Below are 23,072 nucleotides of genomic sequence, written 5' to 3' on the forward strand. Positions count from 1 at the left end.
GAAGAGAAGATCACCTTAGGAGCCACTTAGATTCTAATATTTTTTTTATAGCACACATCTATTTAATCAAATTCAACTGGTAAAGAGGACAATTAGGAAGATCCTGTTAACCCTTTCCACCTTATGATGTGTTCCATGTAATATGGATTGTCTGGTTTGGACAGCCCCATGCTATGTGAAAGGTCCCCTAAAAATTTGCTGATCAAGACACCAGGTACTGGCCTGAGCAGGGGACATTCTATATTGCATGGGACACAAGAAAGGGGATTTAAATACGTATTAAATAAACGTCACATAACATTCACTTTGAATTATAATTTCGACAGGGACTATACCTGTAACTTCTGTGGAGGCAAAAACCACGAATGGAGTTGTTGTTGAGCTGGGGTATGTGACGCTAAATGGCCACCGCTCCAAGTATCCGCAGAATTCTATGCAGGAAAGAACAAAAAAAAAAAAACAACATTATTAAAAAAACACCTCTTCTAATATTATATAGTAATTCATCTAGAAAACATAGAAAGATTACAAAAACTGAACAAATACATTAAAAACCCAAAAAATAAAATAAATAAAAAAACAATTGGGCCTGCCAACCACTCCCTACTGAACCAGTGGTTAAAAATGTAGGACTATGTAGACATGGAAAGTCTTTAAGGCAAACATCCCCTATGTTGTATGTAATTGTGATGTTTAAAAAAAAAAAATAAATTAAAAAAACACAGCATGAGCCACATACATTGTTTTGCCATGTGAAATACCTTTGCCGGACTAGAAGTTCTTTTCCTCTTGGCAGGACTTGACAGTTCATCTACCTGGCTAGAAGGAATCATATGTAGTGGCAAGGACTGCTGTGAAATTGGTGTTTGACTGAGGCCTAGTACAGATTCAGCATTCTGATGATGAGGTTTACAGGCCTAAGAATTATAAGAGAAAATATAGTTCTGTACAGTATGTATTCCTTTCCCCATTGGGAATCTGGGTTTATTTTTTTTTACCTATTAAACCACCTTTGGACAAAGAAAAACACAAAAATGTGGCTCCACATACAGGATGCTGGCTCGGATTATTGGATGCCAGCACTGACAAAAAATGATGAAGAGATGGGATTTAAAAAAAAAAAAAAAAAAGACAAAAGTCTAATGTGACATGGGTTCAAAAATGATCCACAAAGGTTCTTAGTTGGTACCCAAAATACAGGTGCTTCTCGTCTAATCTATCGCTCGGTTTGCCTTTGCCTAAGTGAACATGTACACAAACCAGTTTATATGCTCAAGTAAAAGAAACTTGCTAAGTAGCGAAAGTAACTTTTCAAGCTGGGCGCTTGCAGAAAATAACCCAACTTCTCACCTGCTGTGCTGAGTTCATGGCACCCTGCCTGGAGGTAAGCTCTGCGGGGATTGGTAGGCTCCATGCCTCCTCAATACTAGGAAGCAATTTAGTTTTACTCTGTAGACTACCTTGTGGAAGGTTACACAACTGAGCCTAGGAAAAATTGTGTAAAAAGGAAATTTAACACAGGCCTAATTTATCACGAGCATGTCCACTACAACTTCCTAACAAGTGCCGAGTGTTTTCAGACAGTAAACTTTAGTTTTTGACTTTGCACAATTTAGAATTAAACTTGGGGTCACCAGAATATAACCTTTGTGAGTATAAATCAAAATATGTGGAACGTTAACTCGTGTGAATTGAGAATGCGACACAAGAGTCAGGAAAACCTGCCCTGTGGGTCTCCAAGTCTACGGCAATAAAATACACACAGAACAAAAACGATGCACATTAATATACGATAAAGGGATGAATGAAGTGAATTTTGGAGGATTTATTCCACACTTTGATGTTTAGTGCAAGCCATGGAACAGAGTATGCAATGACATCTTACGAGAATGAAGGCATGGCACATAACTCAGGAGATTACAGTCTGATCTACAGTCCTATGGTGTATGGACATGCTTCATGGTCTCAAAAAAGAAACAGCTAAGGGGTGGGGGGAATAAAAAGTATACCTGTAAATACTTAATCCGTGCTGCAAGTGCAGAGGTGTTACTACAATTTTTGCTCCGTGTGGCATTTAGGTAGCATTTGATGGCATCCTGAGGCTGGTTGCATGATTCATACAATGTGCCTAGGTCCATCCAAGCTGCAGCATGGCCATGATCCAACTGGACAGCACAAATATAGGCCTGCAGTGCATCCATAGGCTGGTTCTGCTGCTGATATAGCACACTGCAATACAAGGTAGTTAACAACGTTACGAACCCTTTCTTTTTTCTTTTTTTTTTAACACACATACAAAAGCAATTCAAATTGTATCAGATACTTAAATTGTATTGAAACATGGTTTGGAGGAAGACTATCTCAAATATTAAAAAAATTAGATTATAGAATGGTTGGCCGATACGGTGAAATTATTATCGATACTGATGTTCGCCAGCAAACTACAGAACATGGTTTCCAGTAGTCTAATTTGTTACAGGCTAAAGATAATCACAAAGCAGTCCATACCCAGCAAACAGAAACATTGGGGCTCCCACTATGAACCATCGGAGGCCCGCGTACACAATGTCCAGTAGCCCTGGCAGCCGGGTGTCTAAGAAAGGCCGCCATGGCAGCATGACTATTAGGCTGTGCCAGAGGCACGGCCTAATAGATTGTCTGACTAGGTACACCAAAGCATAATATCAGCGTTCAGAAGATTGTTTTGTTTATTTAGCTAGTGGGACTAAGAAAAAGAAAGTTTATTTTAAAAAAATTGTACAGAGTAAGAAAATAAATCTATTTTATTTTTCAAAAAAGTTGTTTTATTTTGTAAAAGTGTAAACCCCCCACCAAAAAAAAATGCGTGCGGTCTTCTCCATGATCATAACGACCCCAATAAATTTATCACTTTATTTAAAATGCCATATATATATATATAAAGCTCAAAGACGTCAAGACAATCAATACATCGAAAAAAGCTTCCCTTTAAAACTTGGGCACTGAAACAATAAAGGTTCCAAATAACCGAAGGGAATGCTTACAATACAAGGCTAAATAAAGTTGGATGAAAGTTAATGTTACGCAGCAGAAATGCACAATTAGTCAATCCCTTTATTTTCTTCAAGCTGCAATTTTCATGTATTCTTGAATTGCTATACAATACAACATGGACGACCAACCCTGTTAAATAACATTAAAGTAAACGTCCAATAAAAACCGGAGCTTTTCATGGTAATCATTCGCTTGAGATATTTAAAAAAACGGCATAATGAAGACATTTTTGGTCCTGATCTCTATGGTATCAGAGGTCTCCATGTGTCACCGCATTCACATGAACCGTTCGGACAATTCCATCAACAGGGAGATTAATGAAAACGGTGAACAGGAAAAAGTTTTCCGGTAGCCCATAGCAACCAAAGCAGCGCAGCTTTCATTTCTTATATGCTCTTGAAAAGTTAATACTGCACTGTGGTTGGTTGCTATGGGCAACATTTTTCATTTAGACGCCTCATGACTTTCCCGCCAAGCGTTTTTATTTTTCCATTTTTAGTAAGCGAAGGATGTATTTGTTTTAATTATTTCCATAAAACTAGGACTTCCATATAACATTTCATAAATCTAGTAAATAAAACCATGGCTTAGATACAGAGCAGTCTGTTTTAAACATAAAATATATTTTTTTTACTCACGCAGCATTAAGACGTTACATGCGATGCAGAGTTAAATCTACGCTGTGAACTGGTTTAGATTTCCGCAAGTTTTTGGCGCAAATTATAATACATTTTTGGGCCTTTTACTAAGCTACGCCTACTTTTTAGAAAAGCGGAGAGAGCGGTGTAAATAACCAAAAGTCAAAATGTTTAACACAAATTGTCACTTTTGAGTAATTTGTGACTTTACGACAGAAAATTTCCGTAGAAAAGTTGATAAGTTCTCTTTATAGAAAAAGATTCCTCTTAAAAAGCATATTCTGTATAAATGACAGACACAAGTCTAACATACCCTATTGAACACCACGTGTCAGCACTCGCCTCCGACTTATCGATAGATTGCCTGTACGATATAAAGGCATCCTGAACCTTGCCAATACTGGAGTAGCACCTTTCAAAGGAAGAAATAGATATTAAAAAGAGTGGCAGAAACGGCCTAATATTTTGTTACCAGAAATGTACGTGTCATTACAGAAAGAATAAACAAACATTCTCCAAAGTAGTAAAAAAAATTTGTATGAAACCATTCTAAAAGGGGTATTCACATCTTCTAATGTTAAAGCACATCGCTATAATATGCCATAACACTATGATGGGCCCCCAGCCAATCACGAGAATCAGGGACGGTCCCTTTGGCATTTCTCTGTGTAACGGCGATCTCTTCAAGTAATGGGGCCGCGCCGCAGTGGACTACACAGGGGGTGGCCTGGGAGTAATTCTGTACAGGTAAAAACTGAATGATAATTCCGAACGCAGAAAAAAAAAAAATAGGTAAAATAAGTGTTTTAGGTGCAATTTTACCAACACTTAAAAATAACTGCACGTGTCAAAATAATAGCTACCAAAGACTGTATTCGCTTCATAACTTTACACTAATGGTGGCAACAAAACAAAGCAAGAACGATTTCATTAATAATTATAATAAAAAGAGAAATAGGATTACCTTCCAAGGAAATACCAGGACTGACCAGAGTTGGGATCTGCCTCTAATGATCTCTGCAGATACTGAATAGCATAGCTGGCCTTTGTGGCTTTATCTCCCAACTGATCCACAGTGTGATGCATCCATCCTAGTACAAAAAACAAACGTCAGATTCCAAACAAAAAATGGCAGCTATATGGTGGGTGTTTACATCACTGGACACATTTATTACTATATAGCAACGTTTCTCAATCTTTTTCTACGGGGGTCTCACCAGCCAGAACACAGCCTCACCACTGGTTGTAGTCCATGCCAAAAAATTTAAAAATAACTTTATTCAATCTTGAAATTTATGTTCTGAATCCAGAAAAACATTAACATAAGCACAAAAGGAGTGATGTTGCTGCATCCATAGAAAGACCTGTGCAGAATATAATCACTTCTGTCAAAACTACCTTCGCCTCACCTACTGGGGGCGCTTCATTTTTGAAGCCTGCCTCACAGTTTGTGTTACGAGACCACAGACAAGCTATTCAAACACTTTATAGCAGAGCTGCTCAAAGATCACGTCTGCTTCCGCCAGATTCAATACAATTTGTCATGAACCACCACAATGTCAAATGGATATTGTAATATCTAGTGGAAACCATATTTATTTATACAGATAGATGACAAAGCAGATCGTAATATCACCCAATGCAAACACATTGGTTGTTATGACCAACAGGTTAGGCTGTAAGCAGGGTTTTGGGGGGGGTGAAAATTTTAGCAGACTTCAGTTTTTTTGAATACGTTTAAAAAAATGTCAACTAAGCACACCCAACTTGCGTATCCAGTAGGAAGTTTATTTTTTGTGAATATTCTAAAATGAATGTATTTTTTGTAAACCCAAAACACAAAGCCTTGCATACACTTATACTGTACTATACAACTAATGATGTGTGCTCTGAATGCTAACCTTTACAACACATTGATCCTGGCGGTGAAGGCAGTCGGGATTTCGAAAACAGCCGAGCTCATTGAGCCACAATGTTACCGTAACTCCCGTAAAAGGTGATCAGAGTTAAAAAACAAAAACAGCGCAGCACAGAGAGCTACGCTGTTTCTGTAACTACCATTCAATTCAAAGGGAGTTGAGGAAAAAGTGTAGTTGAGTGAGCTTGGCTGTTTCAGTAATCCTGATTACCTTCACTGTCTAAATGCAGCGTCCACCTGAGCAGGTAGGGACTGTTCCACCTCTGGGACACGCACCTCTCAGATATTTATGGGATATCCTGTGGATAAGCCATAAATGTCTGTCATGAGAAAACCCCTTTAAAATCTGAGGCAAAAAAGTTACTAAGGACCCACTGCCAGACCAGTAATAATCATGTTAGACTAAAAACAAATTTCGGTGGAGAGTCCCTCAAACCCTTTAGGTACATAGTTGTACTTAATAGTGTGAGTGTGTGCATGTATGTGTGCGAGTGAGTCTATTTTGCTATTTAAGTCCAGGGTCCAAGGTGTCAAAGCACAATATCACATGTTCACTCTAAAATACATTGCTACATCACATGCATTTGTATGTGTACACGGTTAGGTACTTTGTGATTATCGCAGTAAATTACTTTACAGCTCCCCCCCCCCCCCCCTCCTTCTGCCGTCAAACGTCTCGTGTCGCATACAAGTTTGTGCTGTGATATAATGTACTGGCCTTAAAGAGTAACTATACTTTCAGACTTTAGATATGGTATAGACACATCAAAATGTTGGATTAATGGGGGTCAGGGTGCTGAGACCCCGACCTTTGCTGAAACGAAGGTGGAGAAGAAGTCAGCTGAGCACCCCGCACCTTCGACTGTGGTCAGCGCTCAGTCAGCCTGAAGACAGCTCGCATAGACGTTCTATGTGCGCTTCTACACCTTCGTTTCTGCAACGTTGGGGGTCTCACCACCCGGAACTGCACTTTAAAATAATAATAATAATAATAATAATTTGATGAAAGTGTAGCTACTTGTTAATGGATTTAGCTAGATTAAATGTAATTGTGAATGTGTCACACCTAGCAGCGGAGAGATGTGTGCTCAAAAACACAAAGGAAACTAGCAATTTGAGGTAGCAACAAGTTCTTAGATCATGCAGGATTGTAAATGCAGCCGTTCCAATGACCAGCTGTGGGTGGCCTAAAATGTAGTATTACAAAGTGCCTAATTCAATTAATGGACGACCATGCAAGACATGGTAGTGCGGAGACGGCCAGAGGGAGAGCTAATCACAATGGCTCATAGATGGGAGCCCTGAGCTGTGGGCTTCACTTCTGACATCTAATAGGGGAAATGGGTTGTCCAGTTGAACCAACCAAAGCACATTACAGGGAGACACGAGGCTGGTCCGTAAGGTGAAAAGCTTGACCACGAGGTAAATGCCAGCACCAACATTGCTTGATTTTGTTGCCAAAAAACCTATATGCTTTAAATGTGCCTTAGTATATTTGTTTGTCCTAACATGTAAATAGAATTATTGGATTACCAAGAACCCCTTCATTTTGAATACATAAATCTCAACATCTCTATGTACCATACGGCAAGCAGACCGCAAGCGGCAACCACAGTCAACAAACAAGTTGGGAAGGCAGAATGGTTTCCATACCTAACTGTTGTAAAACAGTTGCCTTTACTTGAATAGGAAGGTTCTCGGTCTGCAGAAGTTGCTCGTATGCTTCTTTCGCAGAGTGGTACTTTCTCTGGTAATTGAAACAAAAGTTGAATGTATTAAACTTCAGAAAGAAAGTAATGCGTCTAGATGATTATCAACATGTATTACACGTGTCAATTCCTTAGCAGAGTATTACTAAAACAGAACTTTGAGGAGTAACATATTCTACAGCAGCGTAGAACAACCGTGACAGTGTGCCAGCGCCTCCATGCATGAGGAATGTACAGATATCTTTTTCACAAAGGGATTCATGTTGTGATTAAAGGAAAAATCAAAAGTGACACAAACAACGCACACTAAAGAGGGTGACGTCTTCAAGTGCAAGCAGAGGGAGGTGAACAACACCAGCATCGCACACAAGCGGCATCAAACAAAGGATTTGTGGGATTTATATCAATACTAGTGAGGAGAAGGGGAGAAGCCGTTTCATAAGGGTGGATTCACACGAGGCAGATTTTGTTGCAGAAATTCGGTTCCATTCATCTGAAACGAACTTGCAGAAATCCATATACCTGCTGCAGAAACAACCCAACTCAGATGAATGGAATACATTTGCAGAATTTTGGAAATTTCACAACAAAATCTACAGCGTGTGGATCCACCGAAATTCTGGATCCACCGAAATTCTGGATCCACCCACAGCGTTATAGTGCTGCCACATGTTCCATTAAAATCTATAGTGAAATATAAAATGCACTACATACAACTGCGTTTTGGTTTGCGACTTTTGAGACAATTTTGTGGTCAGCTGCGTTTTTTTGTAAACGCAGCCCTGCTCTGGGTATGGAATATTTTCAGCTGTTTTTCGCCTAGGCTTCTTTATAGGGCTTCAAAAACGCCAATAAAAGAGAATTTATAAAATAACACTAAAATGAAAAAGCCACTAAAAATGGCATAAAAACCGCAATGACACTTTACAAAACGCTGGCAGTTTAAAACGCCAGAATAAATCTGTGTGTGAAGGAGGCCTAAATGGAAGCAGCGAATTGAATGGTTGCTATGGGCACCTGGTCGACTTATCCTTTGCACTAGTTTCATCGTGTCCATACTAGAACTGAAACGCCACCAATAATTCACAGCAAACATCTGCTTTAAAAAATTGCAACACAAATGCCACAAAAAAACACTGGGGGAAGTTTATTAAAAGATTTTTCCAGTGCAAAACAACTGATGGCCTGTCCTTCGAAACAACTCCACCCAAAATCTGCATGTTTGTTTTTTTTTCACTGCGATTTGGGGCATTTTTCAATGTGGTTGCGGTAAAAACGCATGCAATTTTCGGATGCGGCTTTTACCATACCTCAACAGCAACGTCTGAAAGGACCCTCAGACTGGTTTCATATAGGCCAGCCTTAATATTAACAAAGTGGGAGTAAAATGTGCTATAATAAATTAAGAGGTAAACGCCTCTTAATAAATTAGGAACACCTCGGACCGTCCGTGCGCCTGAAAGTGGAATCTAGTTTCTGGCCTAAATTTTATGACATTTTTCGGGCCTCTGGAGGGCCCGTACCCTTCCACTAAGCTCTGCCCGATTTTTAGAAAACTGACATAAGCAGCGGAAATGGCCAAAAAGTCACTAGTTTTACTGCAAAATGCAACTTTTGTGCCATATGTGACTTATGCCAGAAAAGCTATACAGAAAAGTTAATTATTTCACCCCACTTTGTAAACCCGCCTATATGTTACCATCCCGAATATATACTTGTTTAGGGTTTCTTAAAGACATTACAATGGGTGAGCAGCAAGGTTCTCAGGCCTCCTTGGCAAAGAACCACGTAAGGGGATGGGAGCCCTGCCTAACTATTCACTGCACCTGAATTTTTGACAATACTTTATCAGGGTTATGTGGGGACCGAAAAGTATTAGCAGTGAACTCAATGCAGTATGTGAGTGCCTCCCTAACATACATCCCGGTCCCCCATCGCGCTGATTGAGATAAATTTTTTTTAAATAGATTTTTTTCAGCGCTAGCGCTGTTGCAGTAGTGCAGCCATTACATAGAGGACAGCGGGCAGGCCACATGGCGAGTTATGTCATCATGAAGGACGACTACGCCACTAGACTTCCGGTCCCCCACCAGCGCCACATATTTACCATAAATTAGCGCCATTAAAAAAACTAAATGAAATGAAAATAATATCTGTGGCATTCTTTTGTTTTATCGGGTTGACAGAAGAGTTACTATGTTTTTTTGCCACAGTTGAAGACGCTATAAGAGCCCTCAAATTGCCTTTAGCAGGCTGGCTTTTAACCCGGTCTTCACAGACAAGAAGGAACAGCAGGGTTCTACACTATGGCATGAAGTCATTCTCGTAACTTATTCAATTCTACACACCAGAGAACACCTACAAAAAAGAATACTGCATTTAAAGCTGAATATGATAAAACAAAGCACCAAAAGCTGTGAACACGTTAGAATTAATGGTTGAGACTGTAGAATATTATAAATGAAACAAAGCCTCCTTACCTGTGTTTCGTACAAGTGAGCAATGTGAAACTGAACTGTTTAAAAGGGAAACAAAGAACAGAGGATTGAATCTGCTAGATGAACACACAAAAACTAAAGCCAAACAGATCCAGATATTATAGCTCATAAATCTGTAAAACCGATCACAACGACATCTCATCCTATAGTGCTTGTATACACAGACACAAGAACTGGTCTTGCTTGTCCAGCCCATAGACCACATATACAATGGATTCCCAGAGGGCTCTGAGGAATACAGCTATTCTTTATGGTAATATATTGGACTCTTGCAAGAATAAATTGGGGCGCGAGAAGGGGAATTGTCCTAAACTACCACAATTTAAGTTTTTGGGCGGAGTTTAAAGGGGTTTTCCAGCTTCTGACAACCGACGACCTATCCACCGGATAGGTCATAAGGTACATGATCTGTGGGGGTCCGACACCCAGGCCCCGCACAGATCAGCTTGTCCGCTGCCTCGGACCTACAAGTCGGAAGCAGTTCTTTCCGGCCACAGAAAAGCGGCCGAGCTACAGCACTGCTCCTATTCAAGTGAATAGGAGCAGACCTGCAGTTCTGCAGCACGGCCGCTATGCTATGTACAGAGCCATCTATAGCATTATGCGCCATAACATCCGGTGCCCGCAGGCCACCGGAGCGGCTTATCGGTACAGGGTCGGGGTGTCGGAGCCGCACCGATGATATACTGATGACCTATCCGGTGGATAGGTCATCAGTTGTCAGAAGGTGGAAAATCCCTTTAAGTTACAAACCACATGATACAATAAAATCGCTCATAACAGAGGCACATTACATCGGTAACCAAAGAAAAGGCCACAAAGATCACTTCTGCAGCCTGACAAGTATGGAAGGGCAAAAGTACCCAACTGTAGTTTGGTTCTCTAAGTTACATAAAGACGACATAGCAACGACTTCGACCATTACATTAGAAGTACCGGAAACGCTGCAAAGAACAGAAACATTGGACTTACTTTCAGCTTTGGACAAAGTGCAGGGATTGCAGTCAATCAAAGCCAACTGAAAATGCTGTGGGAGAAAAGAAAAATCAGAACACATTGTTATGAAGTGGAGTAATAGTGGTACCATTTCCAAATGCATCCAAATACAGTCGTGGCATGAAAGACAGGCATTGAGGGCCACAGAGGGCAGCACAGTGGCTCAGTGGTTAGAACTATTGCCTAGCAGCACTGGAGTCCTGGGTTCAAATCCATCCAAGCACAACATCTGCATGGAGTTTGTATGTTCTCCGTGGGTCTCCTCCCACACCCCTAAAACATACTGATAGGGAACATAGATTGTGAGCCCCAATGGGCACAGTAAGTGTGGACCTTTGTACAGCGCTGCGGAATATTAACAGAAATAAATTGAAATACATATTGGAAACCAAGGCGGCTGTAATATTCTGATGATTTTATAGACATACCCATAGGATTCAGAGAGGAGAAGCCTGTACCCTGATGTCATCGGAGGAACATTTTGATTATTTTTCGGTTTGCAATGAATATTGACATTACTACAGCACACACCTGTAAAAACCGATTCACCCTTTGTGTATTCATGCACATGACTAGACGGGGCTGTTACCATGGAAATGGACTTGGGGAATTTAAAAAGGACTAAATGTGAAGTAAATAACAGCACGGAGATAAGGGAAGCACATTAACCAAAGAAAGCCTGTACACCAAGCAGCGCACAATCTTAGTTACAATGACAGAATAGGCAATGGAAAATGAACTAGTATGTCAAAAACCCTGCCAACTCCAATAGATTTCATTACTAACAAACTAATAATCTGGTACAATAAAAAGACAATCAGACATTCATGTTCCAAAGGCGCACAGATTTATACTGGTAGATAGCGATAAAGAATAGAAATAGAGCATTAAAATGCAAAAGACAAATAAAATGCAGAAATCCTGCCTTGGGTCTGTTACCAGGAATACACAAGATCTTCATGCTACAGAGAAAATGAAGCGATCGGTAGATGTATACAAACAAACACAATGAAACCGAGAACCGGAAAGACACTCACCAATGGCGAAAAAGAAGAAAAGCCTTGCTAACCTGAAAGTGGAGTCCGCAACAAGCAGCAGCCGCTAGAAAACATCTGCACCTCTTACCAATATTGCGGTACTGAAGCTGCTACTGCTGTGTGCAATGGTTATTATGCAGGAGAGGCCACTGCAGTTCAGAGACGACACACAATACCTCAAGGCAGACAGCAGTCTATAGAAATTCTAATTCACAGTAAGAGGATTTACCTAGAAAGCACTGCCTGGAATCTTAAAGAGCACATTATATATTCCCATTACAGAAAGGACAGGGTTATCGCGCTTCCGGGAGGATTTAGAGTTTTTCACTATTTTTTTTTTCTATTTTTAGCACTTTGACAGTCATTAAAAACCTGATGTTGCCATAACCACAGAAAGAAATGAGAAACTAGTATTCATGGTATATACAGAAAGCCCATACACTATTACAGAAAAACAAATCTGTACTTCCTACCGTTTTATGCAACCAAAAGTTAGTTAACCCCATCAGATTTCCAAAACAATGACTCCTAATATCCATGTGCTATAAAGACAGTGCTATTCAACAATCTCACATAGTCCTGGGTGGAAAACAGAAGCAATGGCTTATAGATATAACCTCAAATGTTTTCCATAGCTGCTGATCATTGAGATATATTCTCCCTAGTTCCCTATTGACGTGGCCCCAAAAGATTTCCATGGGGGCATTATTTAACCTGTGCTTTTCTCAGCAAACATAAAATTATATGCGTGTAGTATATAGTGTATGTATACGTGCGCACATACAGTGTGTGTGTGTGTGTGTGTGTGTGTGTGTGTGTGTGTGTGTGTGTGTGTGTGTGTGTGTGTGTGTGTGTGTGTGTGTGTGTGTGTGTGTGTGTGTGTAAAAAACGCCAAGAAAATCGGCGTGCAGGAAGAGCAAAATCTGCCTCAAAATTCCAAACGGAATTTTGAGGCAGATTTTCCTTCTGCAAAAAACTCTGGGTGAACCCAGCCAAATATAGTATTATTTGTAAATAAATTGCACATTAAGTCTATGTACACACTGAGTTTTTTGACGCGGAAACCGCGCCAAAAAACTCGTCAAAAACGGCCCGAAAATGCCTCCCATTGAGTTCAATGGAAGGCAGAGGCGTCTTTTTGACTTCAATGGGAGGCAGAGGAAGCGTATTTTGCGGCGTTTTATGGCCGCGGGTGAAAAACGCTGCGAAAATCGGCGTGCAGGGAGAGGAAAATCTGCCTCAAACTTCCAAACGGAATTTTGAGGCAGAAATTCCACCTGCAAAAACTCAGTGTGAACATAGCCTAAAGTTGGGATGTTTTGCAGTTGGCAGCCATTAGACTGGTACAACATTTAGTACTGGGAAGGCTGTCCGATCTTCCCTTATATATTTGTATTTCTGTCTTGCCAAGCCACCTATTCTTACAAAACCAACAGTTCGTGACCGGTCATGACGTTGCTCAGTGACTGACAGACAGAAGTGAGAAGAGAAGCCGGTTACATGAATACTGACAGACTGTTTCCCGGACAACCATCATAACCAGCTTGGTTTATTCTGAATGACTGTGAATAGAAGTGTGTCTGGGAATTAGGGCATCGTCCACCCAAAAAGGGAGTCGTAAATATCAACAAATTTATTAATGTTTCATTTTTGTATGCTGTTGTGACCCAGAGTAGTAGAGAACACATGACCTGCGAGTTCTCTGCATGTTCCTGTATATGACTAGTAACAGACCAATAGAAAACTGTTCGCAATGAGCTGAACTCTATTTTACTTAACTTCACATCTGGTCTGTCACTTGGAAAATGTATTATCTAACTATCTAGATTATATACACTACCGTTCAAAAGTTTGGGGTCACCCAGACAATTCTGTGTTTTCCATGAAAACTCACACTTATATTTATCAAATGAGTTGCAAAATGACTAGAAAATATAGTCAAGACATTGACAAGGTTAGAAATAATGATTTTTATTTGAAATAATAATTTTCTCCTTCAAACTTTGCTTTAGTCAAAGAATGCTCCATTTGTAGCAATTACAGCATTGCAGACCTTTGGCATTCTAGCTGTTAATTTGCTGAGGTAATTGGGAGAAATTTCACCCCATGCTTCCAGAAGCCCCTCCCACAAGTTGGATTGGCTTGATGGGCACTTCTTGCGTACCATACGGTCAAGCTGCTCCCAGAACAGCTCTATGGAGTTGAGATCTGGTGACTGCGCTGGCCACTCCATTACAGATAGAATACCAGCTGCCTGCTTCTTCCCTAAATAGTTCTTGCATAATTTGGAGATGTGCTTTGGATCATTGTCCTGTTGTAGGATGAAATTGGCTCCAATCAAGCGCTGTCCACAGGGTATGGCATGGCGTTGCAAAATGGAGTGATAGCCTTCCTTATTCAAAATCCCTTTTACCTTGTACAAATCTCCCACTTTACCAGCACCAAAGCAACCCCAGACCATCACATTACCTCCACCATGATTGACAGATGGCGTCAGGCACTCTTCCAGCATCTTTTCAGTTGTTCTGCGTCTCACAAATGTTCTTCTGTGTGATCCAAACACCTCAAACTTCGATTCGTCTGTCCATAACACTTTTTTCCAATCTTCCTCTGTCCAATGTCTGTGTGCTTTTGCCCATATTAATCTTTTCCTTTTATTAGCCAGTCTCAGATATGGCTTTTTCTTTGCCACTCTGCCCTGAAGGCCAGCATCCCGGAGTCGCCTCTTCACTGTAGACGTTGACACTGGCGTTTTCGGGTACTATTTAATGAAGCTGCCAGTTGAGGACCTGTGAGGCGTCTATTTCTCAAACTAGAGACTCTAATATACTTGTCTTGTTGCTCAGTTGTGCAGCGGGGCCTCCCACTTCTCTTTCTACTCTGGTTAGATCCTGTTTGTGCTGTCCTCTGAAGGGAGTAGTACACACCGTTGTAGGAAATCTTCAGTTTCTTGGCAATTTCTCGCATGGAACAGCCTTCATTTCTAAGAACAAGCATAGACTGTCGAGTTTCACATGAAGGCTCTCTTTTTCTAGCCATTTTGAGAGTTTAATCGAACCCACAAATGTAATGCTCCAGATTCTCAACTAGCTCAAAGGAAGGTCAGTTTTATAGCTCCTCTAAACAGCAAAACGGTTTACAGCGGTGCTAACATAATTGCACAAGGGTTTTCAAGTGTTTTCTAATCATCCTTTAGCCTTCTAACACAGTTAGCAAACACAATGTACCATTAGAACACTGGAGTGATGGTTGCTGGAAATGGGCCTCTATACACCTATACAGATATTGCATTAAAAACCAGACGTTTGCAGCTAGAATAGTCATTTAGCACATTAACAATGTATAGAGTGTATTTCTGATTAATTTAATGTTATCTTCATTGAAAAAAACTGTGCTTTTCTTTCAAAAATAAGGACATTTCTAAGTGACCCTAAACTTTTGAACGGTAGTGTATATCTACACGCGCGCACACACATATATATATATACATATCTACACACACACACACACACATATACGCACACACACAAGATAAATATATATATAAAAAAAATCACAGTCCACTTTTGGGTACATATAAATTAGCATTTAGTTTATATTTTTATAATATGAGAAATGCAAAATGAAAGGGATTTTGTCATCTCATTATTAACGAACATACTGGTACAACTCAATTTGTCAGTACATCATTGTCTGCATAATAATATGCACATGCATCTGTTAGAGCATGCCAAAGGGAATGCACTAAAATTCATTATCAGGCCGGATTCACACGAGCGCGTTCAGTCCGAGATATACGGTCCGTATGTCGGCAGTATTTCCCGGACTGAGCACACTGCAGGGAGCTGGGCTCTTATCATCATCGTTATCTATGATGCTAGGAGTCGCTGCGGGAAAACTGTCCCGTACTGAAAACATGTAGCGTTATAGATGACGATGACGAATTGAGCCCAGCTCTCTGCACTGTGTTCGGTCCGGGAAATGCGGCCGACCTGCGGGCCGTATATATCACGGACTGAACACGCTCGTGTGAATCCTGCCTTAGACTGAGTTCAAAGTGAGTTTTTTGCAGGCAGAAAATTCTGCCTCAAAATTCTGTTTGGAATTTTGAGGCAGATTTTCATCTGCCTGCACGCCGTTTGCCGCTCGCGCCCATTGAGTGCCACGGGCAAAAACGCAGCGAAGTACACTTTCTTTGCCTCCCATTGATGTCAAAGGGAGATCAGAGGTGTAAACGCCCGAAAATAGGGCATGTCGCTTCTTTTTACCGCAAGCATTTTTTACCGCTCGCAGTAAAAAAAAAACGTGTCCGCCACCCATTGAAATCAATGGGAGGAATTAACCGCTGTTTTTTGCCGCGTTTTCAGACGCGGTTTCCGTGTGAACAGGGCCTAAAAGAACTGCTTAGATTTACAGTGACATCACAAAGGGAACAGCTTCCCCATCATTTCTTTTGAAAGTGGCCGAGATCAGAGGATTTTCTGATCATGTCAATTAGCGTTAATCATCACTGGCCCACCCATGGGCAAATTTATCCAATGGCCTGCAAAGCACAGACCATAAAAAAAAAGTCCTGTAAGAGTATTTAATTTCAGAATAGGTTCTATTAATTAAAACAACTGATTTTGTAACCCCCGGACAGACCGGTTAGTTGTAGTTTATCCACTACATGGACTATGTAAACTGTAAATTCCATCTATTTTGCTCCTAACATTCATATTTCTTGCTTTTCCATTGTGAACAGGCTTTTGGTAAAACATATGACTACCAGTGCATAAATACTGCAATTTAAGAGCACAAACACGGATCAATACAACCAACCTCTAAACATACAGAGCATCAACAGTTTACTAAACCACTACTGAACAATGACACAAACTAGCGAGATTACCTTTAAACTTGACTCATAGTCCGTATTCACTTTGAACATTAGTCCAAGTCGTAAATGGATTTCCTTTGCGCGACAAAAGCCGGGATCGACGTAAAGCACTTCCTGAAATGCTCTAATTGCCCTAAAATAAAATAAATTTTTTTTTATTTTTTATTATTTGAAAACAGCAGTCATAGCAGATTACAACAGTATTAGAAGATGTAGAAAAAAATACTTAAAAAGGTAGTCTGTTGAGTGCAGTGATCATTTTAGTGACATAACTGTTCTTTGGATAAATCATCAGTAAGATAGGGAGATTTTAGTCAATACAAATAGCTCTTCTCTAAAAAGACAAAACCTGACATTAAATTCTAATTTAAATGGTAAATCATAGTAACCAAGTAGGTAATTCTAGAGACTGAAAAAACTACCAGCATAGGAAGATAGTAAGGGAATGAATCCACCCTCTGTAAATTCTGTGTTAAAGAGGCTCTGTCACCACATTATAAGTGCCCTATCTCCTACATAATGTGTAATGTAGGCGACAGCAGTGTTTTTTATTTAGAAAAACAATTTTACCAAGTTATGAGTGATTTTAGATTTATGCTAATTAGTTTCTTAATGCCCAACTGGGCGTGTTTTTACTTTAGACCAAGTGGGTGTTGTACAGGGGAGTGTATGACGCTGACCAATCAGTATCATACACTTCTCTCCATTCATGTAATCAGCACATAGTGATCCTGCGTTGCTCACTATGTGCAGTCACTTACACCCACATTAACGTTACTGAAGTGTCTGACAGTGAATAGACATCACCTCCAGCCAGGACGGGATGTCTATTCACAATCCCGACACTTCTGTAACGTTTGTGTGGGACTTACAGTACAGCAAGCGTGATCTCGCTGTAAGCGAATAAACATCTCCATCTGATTGAACAGGGTGCACCTCATGCCAGTCGAAACACACAAGTCCGCATGCTGACATAAGGTAATGCACTTACATTTTGCCTAGGTATTGTTTGCTCAGATTTAAATTCAGATGAACTAAAATAAATTTTCCCTACATGTGTATTTTAGCTGTCCCAGGGTCAGTATATTGTACAGTTACTAAGCAGTAAGAATAAAATACCTACCAGTGAAATGCATTGTAATGGAAGTAGACCAATCCAAGGCCATAAAGAAAGGCAGCATTCTGCAAAACAAGAATATTTACTAAGTAAAATGCATATAACCAGTCAAAGGGAGACTGCCAAAAACGCACATGAATAGGGATTCTATTGGATGAGGTAAATGAGTGATTTGTAAGATACTATGCGCACGACACACAGTCGGCCTTCTGTACTGCAAGGAGCAGTGTAAATGTCATCAATCCTCCTGCTGCAAAATTAAGCTCAAGCACTACATGTGGAAAACTATTATTTGTGAACGCTGTATATATTATGCCGAGAATACAAGTGGATTGTGTTAAAGGAAAGCAGGAAATCTTTAATTAAAAAACATTTGGGATAGGCTTTCCTGCCTCACTCAGGTGGGATCCAATACAGTTTTTGGACCAAACATATGGCCATGTGAATGAAGCCTAAGTTTTGTATGACTACCGATTTTCATGTCCGGGTGCTGTCTGAGTGTACAACGGACAAGCACCCGTACTGAACAAAGACCAATTAGAGATAATGGGCTAATTCAGATGTCAGTATTTTGTCACAGAACATCCATTCATGATAAAGAAAAATTGCAGCATGCACTTTGTCTATTTTTCACGCAGGAATGGCCGATAGGAGTCAATGGGTCTGCATGAAAAACGGAAGCCATGTGGATGCCGACCATTCAGTTTTTCATAAATGGTTGACTGGAGACACTTGAGAAGTGAAACCAGGACGTAGAGCCAGAGCAATGTGGACCTAACTTAAAGCATGGTCAGAATCCAAAAATATGCACAAGAAAAATCTCACAATGCTCACTGATATAAGCAATAGACAATGGCCTTTCTACGGTCATGCGACCATTCTGGCGCTGCTTTCAGTGGGTTGGGAGAATTGAGGACATTCTTCAGGATGTGAAAAATGTATGGCCCACTGATGCCATGTGAACAGACAAAATAAAGGCAATTGCAGAAAAAGCTGATGCAAAAATCGTCAGTTTTTCAATGACTGAACTCAGGCGAGTGTACCAACACTTAAAGGTGACATCATTGGTCAATGGAGGTCTAGTCGCTCATCACTTTTCCTTTAAAACCCATTTAATTCAATGGATAGACACCATACATGTGCAACTCGATCAGTTAGCATCTGGGACTGAAACCAGCAGAAGATTGAATTGTTTTGAACGATTTGCATGTCGCTTCTCAATTCACTTGTCATTAAATCGTACTCTGTACATCTATTAACCCACTATTATTCTATGGGCAGGCAAATTGCATAATGAAGCAAAATGATAGAAGTCCCAATTAGGGCTGCACGATGCATCGAAACTTCGATACGGTTTCGATACCGTGCATCCTCAAACGGTTCCATAGCGTTATTTCATGTATTTCGATACTAAGCTCTGCGGCCGCACAGCTTAAACATTGTAACACATAAATGTAAGAGCGGGGCTGCGGCTGTGTAATACAGCCATTGCCCCACTCCTGAGAAGTGCGCACGTGGTCAGCATGAGGGGATGCGTCCGGTGCAGCACTAATGAGCGGCAGCACTGAAGAGAGAACATGGCGGGCGTACTGCAAAACATTCCCATGTTCTGACTTCAGTGCCGGCGCCACCGCTCATTAGCACAGCGCCGGCCGCATCACCTTATGCTGACCGCGTTCACACTTGTCAGGAGCAGGGCAATGGCTGTATTACACAGCCGCAGCCCCGCTCTATAACGGCAGAGATCAGAGAAACCTCTCAACTCCGCCGCTATTCTCCTGAATGCTGCGATCAAGGCTGACTGCAGAATTCAGGGAAATCTTGTGACGCGATCAAGGGCCATACCATATATTGGCAGACAGCTCAGGGTCCATTGAAGGACCCCAGGGCTGTCTGACCATATTTCCTGTTAGGGCATACTAAAGGTATGTCCTAACAACTGCCTGTGTACTATCCGTAAACAGGCTAATGTACTGGCATATAGATATATGCCAGTACATTAAAGTTTAAAAATAAAAAGTAAGAAAATAAAATAAAGTAATGTTAAATTAAAAAACACACACACACACACACACACACACAATAAAATAAGTCTCGATGCATAAAATAATAATAATGTAAACCGTAATAATGACATTTATAGGGTCATTCATTTTTACTCGGTTATAAAATACAAAACTGCTTTCTTTCACTTATTAACTATACTTTTGCCAATAATAAAAAAAAAGTTCTTCCGTTTTCTGATGTGAGGCACGAGGTATTATGAATTTTGAACCTCCAGGTACCTCACATTAATAGTAATTAACCCAATCACGAACCTCAGACATTAACCCAATATTGTCCATTATGTGAGGCACACGGAGGTTCAAAATTCATCACACCACGCGCCTCACATCAGAAAACGGAAGAACTTTTTTTTTTATTATTGGCAAAAGTATAGTTTTGGTATCGAGTATCGAAATACTACACAAAGTATCGAAATCCAAATTCTGGTATCGTGACATCCCTAGTCGCGATAATAGAGACGATTAAAAGGATGGACTTGAAACGAAAGGTGCAAAATTTACTTCAAAACAAAAAAAGTGTGACATCTGCTATCAAGGTGACGGTGCAGGAGTGTGAGGGACGTGATTCACACTGTAAATCACGACAGATTATTGCCTGTTCAGTAGAAAATCTCATGTGACATTCACTGTTCTGCAGACTCGAAAGTCTTATTTTCTAGTATTATTTTTTCAAATGAACACACTCCAGTTAACAATGGAAATCAAACGAAATTCATCTCTAATCAGTAAATTCCGGGGACATTAGGTACATTTACAAACACTGTACTGTGCAAATTATTAAAGCATATCATTAAAATAATTGCTTTAACCCATGAGCAACCAGCAATGCAGACCAATGTATTATTCAAAAAGACTGTAAAAAAGGTACATTTAAAGAAACCTTGGATACTAGACATTTAAAGCGACACTACAGTCGAAACTACTATAAACTGCAAAAAACTATTTAACATACCTGGTTGCTCCCTGCTGGCCCCAGTTGTCTGGTATACAAGTTGGCTGCCGCTATCAACGGGGACCGGAACGTGGGAACAAAGCAAGGAGCAAACAGAAGTCCACCGGGTATGTTAATTTTGCAGTTTAGAGTTATGAATGTCTTTTACTTGAGGGTCGCTTTAAGATTTAACCCCTTAGCGACCAGCCTATTTTAGGCCAAGCTATTGTTTACGTTTTCCATCGTCTCATTCAAAGAGCTATAACTTTTTGCGTCGTCATAGCTTTATAAGGCTGTTTTTTTGGGGGACAAGTTATATTTTTTAATAGCACCATTTTTGGGTAGATATAATTTACTGATTAACTTGTATAAACCTTTTTTTTAGAGGGAATAGAAAAAAAACCAGCAATTTCGCCACACTTTTTTGCGTCCTAAATTCACGCAGTTTACCGTGTGGTTTAAGTGACACAATAACTTTATTCAGCCGGTTGTTACGATTACAACGATGAGCACATTTTTTTTTTAAGACAGGATTCACCAAAAACAGCAATTTTTGCATTGTTTTTTTATTTGATTTTTTTACAGCGTTCACCGTGGGGGTTAAATAATGTAATGACTTTATAGATGGGGTCGTTACGGACGCCACGAAGCCAAACATGTGTAACTTTTTTTTTTTTTTTATAATAATAAAGCATTTAGGGGAAAAAGTGTTTTTTGTTTTTTTACTAGTCCCACCAGCGGATTTCAATATGTGTTTGTCCAATCGCTTTCATAATACACTGCCATACTTCTGTATTGCAGTGTATTAATGCCTGTCCGTGTAAAACTGACAGGCATCTGCTGGGCCATGCCTCTGGAATGTCCTAGCAGGCATAACTAGTGGCAGACCTGGGGGCATTTGTTCACTCCCTCCAGCTCACTCCCTCTCCAAAACCATTCTGATGCGGCGCTCGCTATTGAGCACCGCATCTGAGGGATTAAACGGGTGAGATCGATACTGATATAGGGATGCTCCTAGCCCTCAGCTACCCCTGGTAGCTGAGAGCGAGGAGGTTTAAAGGCTCCCTGCTCTATTTATTTATTCCGATGCAGCGCCATAAAAAGGCAATTGCAACGTAATAAAGCTGGTTAGTGGCCACTGTCAAGACACTAATGGGCAGTCACTACCGGGTTAACAGCATACAACTGGTAAACCTGAGAAAATTAAGACTTTAAAAAGGTTGTGTTTATAAATGTGATGTACAGCATTGGCTTCTTCTAGATGTTATTTTCATGGCATCACTAAATTCTCGAAACAAGGAGTTTTTTATCCCTCATATTAGGAATAAATTCTGTAGCTCACTCAGTCTTTCTGGGGAGGATTTTTGCTCATTTTCCTCCCACCTATTATAATCTTGCTGGTATTTGTCCGGTTTCCCTACAGTTCCTTTTCCAGAGAACCATAGTTACATAGATTGGTTAATATGCTTGAAAAAAAGATGTATGTCTATCAAGCTCAACCAAAGGAATTGAGAGGATGTGGATGACGAAAAGGGGTACATTTTATAACTTCGTTTCGTCCTATTGGCCCAGAGGAAAGCCAGAATAAAGCCATAAGGCATCTGCCCTAAAAGGGAAACACTAAGGCATCTGCCCTAAAAGGGAAACACTAAGGCATCTGCCCTAAAAGGGAAACACTAAGGCATCTGCCCTAAAAGGGAAACACTAAGGCATCTGCCCTAAAAGGGAAACACTAAGGCATCTGCCCTAAAAGGGAAACTGCTCGCAGCATTCAAAGGGAAAATGCAAAGGGAGATGCCCCTTGGATCGCATCACAGGGAATCCCTGTGACGCGATTAAGGGACATACCATATACAGGCAGACAGCCCAGGGTCCATTGAAAGACCCCAGGGCTGTCTTACCATATTTCCTGTTAGGGCATACTTTGGTATGTCCTAACAACTTCCTGTGTACTATCAGTATACAGGCTAATATACTGGCATATAGATATATGCCCGTACATTAAAATAAAATAGGAAAACAAAGTAATGCTAAATAAAAAATAATGCCCATACATTTTTTACAACAAACATTAAAATAATTCTCAATACATAAAACACAAATTAGGTATTGGCGCGGCCGTAATAACCTGCACAACTATTTTTTTCCGTCACTTATGATGTGTACTCTATAAAAAAAAAAACGTTTCACTTATTAATGTTAGGCACGAGGTGTGATGAATTTAACCTCCATGTGCCTCACATTAATAGT

At 40.3% G+C, this 23,072-nt stretch overlaps 1 protein-coding gene across 4 annotated transcripts in view; it reads right to left on the reverse strand.

The window, feature by feature from the left end:
- The window catches only part of KDM6A (lysine demethylase 6A), a 127,041-nt gene that overhangs the window by 37,197 nt on the left and 66,772 nt on the right, over positions 1 to 23,072 (reverse strand). For 2 of the 4 annotated variants that reach the window (XM_075853913.1, XM_075853912.1), the window contains exons 5-15: positions 17,832 to 17,890; positions 16,721 to 16,841; positions 10,769 to 10,823; positions 9,779 to 9,813; positions 7,243 to 7,336; positions 4,636 to 4,762; positions 3,985 to 4,083; positions 2,010 to 2,229; positions 1,351 to 1,485; positions 762 to 917; positions 336 to 431 (exon numbers count right to left, since the gene is read on the reverse strand). In XM_075853913.1, the coding sequence (XP_075710028.1) occupies positions 336 to 431; positions 762 to 917; positions 1,351 to 1,485; positions 2,010 to 2,229; positions 3,985 to 4,083; positions 4,636 to 4,762; positions 7,243 to 7,336; positions 9,779 to 9,813; positions 10,769 to 10,823; positions 16,721 to 16,841; positions 17,832 to 17,890 (1,197 nt within the window). The remainder of the gene's footprint in view (positions 1 to 335; positions 432 to 761; positions 918 to 1,350; positions 1,486 to 2,009; positions 2,230 to 3,984; positions 4,084 to 4,635; positions 4,763 to 7,242; positions 7,337 to 9,778; positions 9,814 to 10,768; positions 10,824 to 16,720; positions 16,842 to 17,831; positions 17,891 to 23,072) is intronic. The other 2 variants (XM_075853915.1, XM_075853914.1) reach the window with 1 other exon arrangement.

Source organism: Rhinoderma darwinii, chromosome 2, assembly GCF_050947455.1.
Source record: "Rhinoderma darwinii isolate aRhiDar2 chromosome 2, aRhiDar2.hap1, whole genome shotgun sequence".
In the NCBI taxonomy this organism is placed as follows: domain Eukaryota; kingdom Metazoa; phylum Chordata; class Amphibia; order Anura; family Rhinodermatidae; genus Rhinoderma; species Rhinoderma darwinii.